The sequence below is a fragment of the Montipora capricornis genome, chromosome 6 (genome assembly GCF_036669925.1).
Source record: "Montipora capricornis isolate CH-2021 chromosome 6, ASM3666992v2, whole genome shotgun sequence".
NCBI classification, from domain to species: domain Eukaryota; kingdom Metazoa; phylum Cnidaria; class Anthozoa; order Scleractinia; family Acroporidae; genus Montipora; species Montipora capricornis.
Genome location: NC_090888.1, coordinates 16,438,330 through 16,448,989, shown reverse-complemented (window position 1 = coordinate 16,448,989; position 10,660 = coordinate 16,438,330). Strand labels below are relative to the sequence as shown.

The following is a 10,660-nucleotide window of genomic DNA, read 5'->3' as shown; positions in this document are numbered from 1 at the left end:
GTAAATGCGCGAGGCTTTTAACAGGTTACAAGAGAGGAACAAAATTGTAAATACGCTTCAGGCGGAAATAACATTGAACTGGTGAAATAATGCCAAGTTTCCGGCAAAGCTGAACAACTGGGTTTGTTACAGCCACACCACGAAATAACCTGTTTCTTTTCGGTGACTTTATTCTTCTTTGACAGTTTCGTTGAAGATGTATATCTTGGTTCAGACTTCCATTCGAGACTCTTGGAATGAATCATGCCTCAAATTGAAATCAATCGCACACGGTCTCAAATTAATCTTTTGAAAAATGTAACATAAACCAGTCGCTCACTTTCATTTTCGTTTCGTTTTAAGGACATAAACATTTTGCGCTAACAGATTGAAGATTTAACTATGATCCAAACAAATAAATTCTTTAATCACAGTTCAGTGCGCAACAGATTTGCATGCAGTCTCTGACACTTGAAGACTACACAGAACGCAGACTAGCCCTAACTCACAATTAATGAAACCTAACCGTTTTAAAATGGGTGCTTAGACCTAAATAATGTTTTTCTGAGTTGTTACACACCTTAACGCATGTGTTTTGACTTAAAACGACTTTCTCATTAAAATCAAACTAGTCATCGGAGTCGATTAAGCTTTGTGTGTTTCCTTCGACCAGCTATCAGATCTTTCATTTAATAATCTACCTTGACCTTGTCGAAATAACTGTTTAATTTTAACGTTCTCAATTTTCACGATTTTAAAGTTTATTGTATATAGATTAAATTTCATATAATTTATTTTGCTATGTAATTCTTTTAGGGATGTAGCTTTATATGGGGATCTGGTTCTTCGTTGCTGTAACTCATTTGAAGTTTTCTTCAATAATGTTGTTATAAAGAATAAAGATTACAGAATTTTTTTAAATTCTGTATTCTACTTGTTAAAAGTAATCGGCGTAAAATATCAGCTCAGGCCTGGTCTTTGAAAGGGAGAGCGATACGGCTGAACAGTGTCAAATACGCTTGTTTCGGCCGCCGAGGAAACAAGCAGTGACTATGAGATGAGATTATTTAATTTTAACTTAATTCAAGTCGATCACACTCTCCAGAGCAATTGGACCAGGTGGACGAAAGCCGAAATGCACCGCGATCAAGATCATCGATGTGATGTGACTCGATCGATCGATCATCGATCATCGATCGATCATCGATGTGACTCTTGAAGTGTCTGCTAAAGGCTATGCTTGATCGCTTTAAATTACTGTTCTCTCGACTAAAACATCCAGACAAACTAATTGGCCGTTTTTATACTACAGACGCATAATGCGAACTTAAATAACGAACTAAAAGACGTATTCAAATAAATTGCCCAAAGTTTTCCCGACGCACCATGCGTGTCCAGTGTAAAAGTCTGAAAAGTGGTCATTAACTCCACCATCACAAGTTTCATCGCTGTAAAGGCATCTGCCTGTTTCCTCGGCAGCCGAAACAAATGTATTTCACGGACACTGAGGCTAGGCCTCAACTGATGCTCTACGGAGACAACTTAATAACTATGATCATCCAAGCAGATCAAAGTTACCATCCAGTCCGGCTCTAGGTAATAGCCATTTTATTGCAGTGGAACGTCGACCTTTCCGGACCGTCAAATGTAACTATGTATTTCTTTCCCTTTTTCAGACTAAGTAGGAATTTTGTCCATGGCAACTACCTTTCAAGTCACCATTTTAGCCTCAGAGTGGGGATCAACCAAAGGTGGACTCTCGACCATAAACAGAGAGTTAGCCATACAGTTGGCTAAATTTCCTGATGTCAAGATCACTTTCTTTTTACCAAAATGCTCCAACGAAGATAAGGAGGTAGCTCACAGCCATGACATAACGATTCGTGAGGCAACACCACTCTCTGGGTATGAAGAGCTGGAATGGCTAAGCTTTCCACCAGAGGATTTGCGAATGGACGTCATTGTTGGCCATGGAGTGAAACTTGGTCGCCAAGCACAAGTTATCCGCAGGTCTCACAAATGTCAGTGGGTTCAAGTAGTACACACTGACCCAGAGGAACTAGGCATGTTCAAAGGTTATGAGAATCCAATCTCAAAGGGCGAAGAGAAACACAATGACGAAGTGAAGCTGTGCGAAATGGCGGATTTTGTTGTGGCAGTCGGGCCCAAGCTGGCAGACGCCTTTCGCCGATATCTCTGCAGTTGTGAAAAAGATCGAGATGTTTTCGACTTAACTCCCGGTATTTTTGATGAATTTGTTAATGTTCAGCAAGCTCCTGATGACGAAAAACACTGCAATGTGTTAGTGTTTGGGTGTGGAGACGCTGAGGACTTCCAGTTAAAAGGGTTTGACATTGCAGCAAGATCAGTTGCTGCATTACCTGACACTCATCTAATATTTGTTGGAGCACCGAATGGAAAACAGCAGGAGGTCGCCACTCGATTACTTGAATGCGGTATTCCTAAATATCGCCTTAAGGTGAGAGGCTATGTCAAAACCCGAGAAGAATTGAATCGATTATTCCATCAGGTGGATCTTGTACTGATGCCCTCTCGAACAGAAGGGTTTGGTTTGACAGGCTTGGAGGCTCTGTCAGCTGGGCTACCTGTGATCGTCAGCAAGAACTCGGGATTTGGAGAAGCCCTGAGCAATGTACCATTCGGAGATTCATTTGTCATTGACCCAGACGATGTCAATGCATGGGTTGCAACCACCAAGAGAATCTGGAACAAAAAAAGGGAGACACGACTTTATGAGGTCAAGTCTTTGCGCACCTTCTACACAGAGAAATACAGCTGGGGAGAGCAGAGCGAAGATCTTCTCGAGAAGATGAAGAATCTTTTACAGGGTATGAATGAACAAACAATAATATGTAACTATCAATTAAGACTAATGCCTTGCGCCGACCATATCAAGAAATCTTCCTTGGTCGACTTTCCTTTGTTCCGACTCTATATTTGCTCATCTGCAAACATGGATGTTTTCCACGGGTTCAATCCCTTATGTCTTGAGCCGTCTCTATCACAATCAATATTAGGCTGCCTTAGACTCTTAGCTACGAGTTTTGTAAATTTTCCCTTTACGTTTCTGAATCTATCTGCATTTTAATTCATGCTCATGAAAAAAGAATACCCCTGACGCAGATCAAAATTGGACGAATTGTTAATCGGAAGGAAAACCGTTTGTTTTGGCGCGCGGTTAGAGAATGGAATTAGACTTAAGACCATAGATTATTACTACATTTTTCCCATCATTTTTGTTTTTAGGTGGTTACCTTGAAGCTCAGAACTCTTAAAGGGCAGAAGACAGTAAACAAACTGGCGAACACACTGAAAACAAAGTAGTTTACGACAATCAGTCAGGTAGCCTAAAAGGAAAAAGACGCTCCACAAATTTTCAATCGAAGAGGACATCTTGTAAAAGGAAGAGGAGGGAGGGGAGGGGGCATGAAAGGGATTGGATAACTTTTGTATGTTGACAGCAAATGACTTTGTACATAATCAAATGCCTTTCGATAAAATTAAGTCTAGGTTGTCGGCAACCTCGTTCCCAGGGTCTCCATCGTCCTCATCGACAAAGATACCCTGGGAACGAGGTTGGGTAATCAGAGGATTCCGAGTGCATTTTGGTATAAGTAAGCACGAGTAATTTTGTCAGACTAACAACTGATTGGTATAGGTAATCACATGATCTCGAGTGCAATTAGGAACTGATAAATAAGCACGAGTAAATTTTGGCAGGCCTTTCAAATACCGGATTCGAAATAATTAATGCCCACGAAAGAAAAGAACAAAGCGAACATACTAATACCAAGAGATTATGAAGGTAAGAGAAGTAATCCCTCATACTGGCCCTATTCCCATCGTTATCCCTCTTAGGTTATTTTTAGATCTCCTGCGAGATCCGGTATTCCCACGAGGGTTAACTGATAGCCAATCACATGTCCTCATTTTTTACCAATGTTGACAGCTGAGCGAATTCTCACGCAATGATTCGCGTCGTTCGCGATTTACCATCAAACAAAAATGGCGGAGGATGTTGAGACAAACGCGTATATACATTTCGTGGACGAAAGTGACTTGTTGACTATAGAGTTAAGCGATTTCAACGACTTATGTTTTGAACCTGTATCTTGGAAGGAACGAGTTATGTAACCGACAGGATTTTGTACAGAATGGCAAATGGAAGACTATAGTCGATAAGTACGATCTCTCTGACTTTAATAAACGCATTCTCGGTTTCCTTTGCGGGATTAAAATATGATGACTTAATTCTTATATGGTGATAAAGTAGACAGATAGAGCTCTACAACAGTACCAAACATGAAAGGAAAACTTGAATCAAGCGTCCGATAAAAATTTTTGAACCCGTGTTATCGGATTCAAGTGAATTTGCAAAAGCACGTATGTTAAATATAGCTGTCTCCTTAGGAAAAGATTTAACACGGTTTCGTATATGGCACAACCTTGAATGTGGTATCATTGAAAACTAGACAATTAAGCGATTTCAGTTATAGATGTTTGAAACCTGTATATTGAAAGGATCGAGTTTTATAAGCGACAGAATTTTGTAAACATTGGCAATTCGCAGACTACAGTCAACAAGTAATATATCGCTGACTTGATTAACGCGTTCTTGATTTTCTTCGCGGGATTAAAATCTGACGACTTAATTCTTAGATATTCATAAATTAGACGGATATCAGACAGTACGATAAAAATGTATGAACAAGTGGTATCGCATGGAAGTCAATTTGCAAAGCACGCATGTTAAATATACCTGCATCTTTCAAAATTATTAAACTCGGTTTCGTACATTGGACAGTGTTGAAATTGGTGTCACTGTAAACAACACAGTTAAGCGATTTGAATGATATATCTTTGCATCTTGTATCTAGAAAGTAACGAGTTTCATAGGCGACAGAATTTTGTACACAATTAATGAAATACCGCGGACTACAGTCACCAAGTAACATATTCCTGACTTGGTCAACGCGTTCTCGATTTTGTTAGCGGACTTAAACAATGGTGACTTAATTCTATGATATTCATAAATTAGACAGCTAACGCTTTCAAACAGTACCACACATGACAGGAAAATTTCAATTGACCGCACGATAAAAATTTTTAAAACCGTAAGATCGGATGGAAGTCAATTTGCAACGCACGCGTAAAATATAGCTCCTTCTTACAAATTATTTAACATGGTTTCCTACATTAGACAATCGTAAAATTGGTATCAGAGTGAATTATACAGTTAACCGATTTCCATGATATATGATTGCAAACTGTATCTTGACAGGGACGAGTTTTGTAAGCGACAGAATTTTGTAGACGATGCGAAAGTGCGCACTAAAATGGACAAGTAACGCAATGCAACCAAGGTAAACACATCAGCATCTGTCAAAATTATTTAAGGACGGTGCCTACTAATTAAAGATATTTTTGCCCCGGTGTGTAATTATGCAGGAAATGTAGATCTTAACAAGTGTTATTGAAATCCAAAAGAAAGTTGGGGGTAACTTCGCATTTTTCAAAGATAATTCATCAATAATATTTGTAAAAAGCTTTAAAATACAACGCAATTTATGGCGTTCTTTCTCAAATTGAAGCTTAATTATCTATCAAAAATGCATGTTTACAACCAATTTTATTTTTGGATACCTATAGGACTATCTAAGATCTACTTTTTCTGGATAGTTTTAAAGCGCGCAATAATATCCCTGTATTAGTAAGGATCGGCGATAGGAAATCCGAGTATCTGGAGATGCGCAGAACGTATGCGCAATAACAATAGTAGGCACCGTCCTTAACACGGTTTGATAGATTGGAAATTCTTCAAAATGGTTTCACTGTAAACTAGACAGGTAAGCAATTCCAAGGATGTATGTTTGAAACCTGTATCTTGCAGACAATGAATTTTATCAGGCCATGAAACTCAGTTTTGAAAACGGAGAGTGGCATCGTACAGAATTTGCTGCACTTTCCCTCCTCCACGAAACTTCCACGTAACGCGCGCGGTAACATTATCCGCGGGAAAATTGATATCATCTAAAAATAACCTAAGAGGGATTACGATGGGAATAGGGCCAGTATGAGGGATTACTTCTCTTACCTTTATAATCTCTTGAAGAAATTCAATGCAGTTCTTATGTTCAAGAATAACATTCTTATTTTGTTCATTATCAAAAATATTAATTTGGGGAAGGTAATTAAGCTTTTTTTGGTGTGGGCGAAAAATGACAAAGTTTGTCTTCGTTATGTTAAGTGTAAGTTTATTTGAGGTTAACCAATTAAATAAGTTGTTCAATTCAGCATTTACAATTAATTCCAATGTCTTGGGAGCTATATTAGTCCAATGTCTTGAGAGACATTCCAATGTCTTGGGAGCTATATTAGTTTAACAAGGTTTTTTTTTAAATTTTGCAAAGAAAGATGCTTTTTTAAGAACAAATTTGTATGTTAATAAGACGTACAAAATGTACATGTAAACAAGGAAGTCATTGCTCATTGATTTTCCTATGGGATAACCAAACCTCATTTTTTTCCATACGTACTGCAAGTTAAGTGTACTGCAGAGCCCTCATTACTAGATGTACTTACCATGAAAGTGCTAATGAGCAAATTATTAGTACTCCACTCCTATTAAATACTTTCACTTTTATTGTTTCCAATAATATATATGAAAAAAACTACACAATTCTGATTTGCTGAGAGCAGAGCAGTTCAGGTGTAACACAGTACAAAAAGTGTAATACACCAGTGCCAAAAATGTAATACCAGTGCTAATTACACGTCGAAATTCTGGATTATGATTGGCTTTTAAAGATAGGGTTGGTCAGAACCAATCATATCTTTTGTTTTCAAATCAAGCACGCGCCCGGATGTACGCGCCCTGCTTGTAAATTTTTTCAAAGACTACAAATTGCAAGGGAGGGTGCATCTGGTTAGGGTTTTAGAAATGTCAACTGGGATATTTAAATACAGTTGAACCTCGTTATTTCAAATTCACAAGGGAAAGAAATAACACTGGAGTTCGAATTAGTGGGGCTTTGAAATAACCGGTTCTGCATAAAATACCGTACACTGAATAATACATTGTGATGCTGCAAGGCCTTTTACCGGTATGTCTTATCTACAAAATTCACAATGTTTTCATTATTTCAGTATCAAAACAAAGATGATCAGTTTATTTGCAAAACGAAAACTGTAAAGAGGAATTCTATATCTACAGTCTTTCCTGCCAGAAATCGTTGTTTCAGAATGTTAAAATAATTATTGTGGTTTATTTATGGGACTGGCAGATGTGCAATTTGAATTGTGCGCAATGGAGAAAGACAATAACATTATTGTCACAGTGTATTCTGAAAGCGTCTGAATTTAGTCTTCCTAATTCTATCTGTCATCAATGCTACGTCACTACTCGCTCTTCAATCTTTCTGGGTTTAGCATTTTGCTAGTAACCTTAGGGGGGCTATTTACCCAAGACATCTCTCATGGCACTATAGTGTTATACGGTACCAAAACAATATCGTGTACTATTAGAGCTACATATTATGCGAAGACAACTTGAATCTCCTGGAAGACAAAACGCAGCTCAGATTACAATTTGGAATAAAGCGCTGTGGTACTGCACTACCACACGTTAGACTGTTCACAGTCCCCTATTTTTCCGTTTGATCGTCGGGATCGAGCACAAACTTTCACCATATTGGTTTTAAAAAGCGAGCGCGAACTGGGGAGAGCGATATAACTACTGAGTGGGTGGGGGGAGTGGAGGGGTTTTGGCAGGAAAAATAGGGAGACTGTCCGATCTTTACTGCGACTAGTGTTCAGCGAGTCCCGTTGCACGAGCAACGGCAATACCTGATTGGTCCATAACACAATGCATCTGTCAATAAAAAATACAGGTTCGAAAACGATCAAACGGAAAAATAGGGGACTGTGAACAGTCTAACCACACGTACGCAATGCGTGCCTATTTTTGCTGGTTTTGTTTATTCTTGTATTCTTTACTGGGCCTCTTCTGTTATGTTTTATTGTTGCCCACCTCAAATAGCTATGCTAGTTGTGGGTAACAAATATTGTAAAACTGTCTTATTATAATAAAATGTTGATAAATCGGGAAGGTTTGAATAAAGCAGCCAATGCGAAAGGAGGTAGGTATGGGCAAAATAATGGATTGTGATTTGGGTTTTTGAAAACTGTTCTACGTGACAATTTTTTAAATTTGATCTCTGTTGTTCATAGCTTTTATTATGTATGCTCGACAGACGTCTTTTCGTCACGAAGCATTGGTTGGTGCTGTCTAAAAGGAATTTCTGAGTTAACGTTAAGTTGTATAGCGATAAGGGTCGATTAAATGGTACAACGATACGAAATGAACTGCTGCCGTGACACGGCCCCTTTAATGAGAACAGAAAACCCAAGGACCCAGAAAATAGCCTTGGGGCAGAACAGAGAACTACAAAGGAATTTAACCCAGGTGATACAATGGTGGGCGGGTATTTCTTACTTCCATGAAGAACTTCTGGCTCACTAGTACATTGTACTTGACCCAGAAAATTGAATCTTTGTGTAGAATCTTCCTTGTGCTTGAGTGGTCCTTCTGATAATTATGTAAACAGCCCACGGTCAATTGCCAGAAAGATTTACACAAGAAAAGGGCTCCCAGCTCTAGTTCACTTCAACACCTCATGATCAGCTTTGACCACCTATTATTCTGCGTGCCATTCAATTAAGAGTGAATGTAAGCATTATAACCTAGATTTGAGCCTCTCCTTTGGGACACCTGTATTCTGGGGAAACCTCCATTCAGGGGACACAGAATTTAGTCCCGGAAAAACGTTCCTTCTAATCTTTGACTCCAACCCAACCGCTATTCAAGGGAAATCTGCGCTGGTCCCGACGGTGTCCCTTAAATGGAGGTTCTACTGTATTTTTTTCCAAAAAAAAGGGATAGCTTATATTTAAGCTATCAGTTTAAAAGTGAACCTTGAATTTGTTTCAAGACAAGGAAAATTTTAAATTCTGTCACTTTTTAACTTAATTTTAAGTTCAATGTATCTCAAAAACTCATTAATAATTCATGAGCTTAACAGCCTATCAAAACACCGATATAAAACGTCACGTGGATGAGCTTTATATCCTGATAAAACACTCCTCGTTAGTATTCTTTATATAAAGAATACTAATAAGGCATAGCTTGTTTTTCTTGTATGCTAATATTCACCTCTCATTCACCCTCTGTGTTTAATTAACATCATCTGGTTCAGTAAGAAACCATAAAATTTACAACTGTTAGCGATAAAGCTTGGACATGCGCAAAACCGTGAAACTGTCCCTTTAACAATTAATTCCAGAGAGAGAAAAATAAATTAAAATGGCGTACGTGGTCGGTCTCTCTCCTGCTGGAAACCGTATGTTTTGGCTCAGTTCTCAAGCATCGTTTTTAATAAACGGCGACAATGGACGTAGAAGAACCACGCCCATCTCCTGTAGGCGATTTGAAAGAAGAGAGGATATAAAGCGACGGAAAGATAACGGACGTTAGGTTTACAAACGGACGAAAACGTCGACGTAGATGAATACAATCGCAATGGCTGCTCAGTGTGCAGTATTACATGTACCTATTTGGAAATTTAATAATTTGTCTTGTTTTTTTTCGACAAAGAATTCATAGAACTAATCGCTAAAAGTAGTCCCATAGATATATATATATATATATATATTTGAATGAAGATTGGCTTACCAACGGTGATGCCGCTTGGAAGAAGGATCCAAAGGATACTACACGCTTGCACTCGAAAATTGTAGTTTGTGTAGAAAGAGTAAACAGCGAACTTCTTCCGTGGCCAAAACTCTTTAATAAACGTTTCGCCCTTCGGGCTTCTTCAGTATAGAGTTACAGGGTTAAAAATACTTGGAATAAGAATCTCTCTAAGACTAAGACTTAAATAGGCTAAAAAATATACAATGCAATCAAAATAACAAATAAGAACAATAAAAACAATGATATGAGAGGAAAAAGGTATTAGACCACTAGGGTATTGCATAATAGTGTAGAGAAAATGATGCAACAAATTCCCAAGTCAAAGCCTTTGAACAAAGGCGCTTTCTAGCTCACAATGCCATTTTCGGGACAGGATCCGAAAAAAAGGCCTTTGAATGGATCATAAACAAAATCCTAGTCATCAGCACCCGAACTCAAGCATTGTGTGCTATACTCTCAGCCCCGTAACAAAATCCTTGATTGAGCCTTTGAACAAAAGAATCCCTAAATTTATAAAATATAAAAAATAAAAAGGACAACACTTGTGAGTGGTGAAAATAAGGTGTTAATTGTATCTTATTCTATTCCTAGAGTGGAATTCAGATCTTTTATTCAAACCATAAGGTTGAAGGGTGCAAAGTTGTGCACTCCAGAAAGCTTCTCTTGTAAGCAGACGATGGTCGAGGCTATTTTGATCGCTAAAATTACCAATTTGTTCAATGATGACGAAAACGAAATCCGACAAAACATGAGTTTCTTTATTAAAGTGTATTGCCACTTCACAAGTGTTCTTCTTTGTGCTCATGGCCGATTTGTGGTTTCGAAATCTGACTTTAAACTCGTTAGTGGTTGATCCTACATACTGAACATTACATTTGTTACAGGTGATCAAGTAAACAACATTTTTAG

At 38.3% G+C, this 10,660-nt stretch overlaps 1 protein-coding gene across 1 annotated transcript in view; it reads left to right on the top strand.

Annotated features, from left to right (window-relative positions):
• Positions 1 to 3,682, top strand: part of LOC138051637 (D-inositol 3-phosphate glycosyltransferase-like) — a 3,861-nt gene extending 179 nt beyond the window's left edge. Inside the window, exons 2-3 of the mRNA XM_068897890.1 lie at positions 1,656 to 2,828; positions 3,247 to 3,682. Coding sequence (XP_068753991.1) covers positions 1,676 to 2,828; positions 3,247 to 3,275 — 1,182 coding nt within the window. The 5' untranslated portion in view covers positions 1,656 to 1,675 and the 3' untranslated portion in view covers positions 3,276 to 3,682. The remainder of the gene's footprint in view (positions 1 to 1,655; positions 2,829 to 3,246) is intronic.
• Positions 3,683 to 10,660: the final 6,978 nt, after the last annotated feature.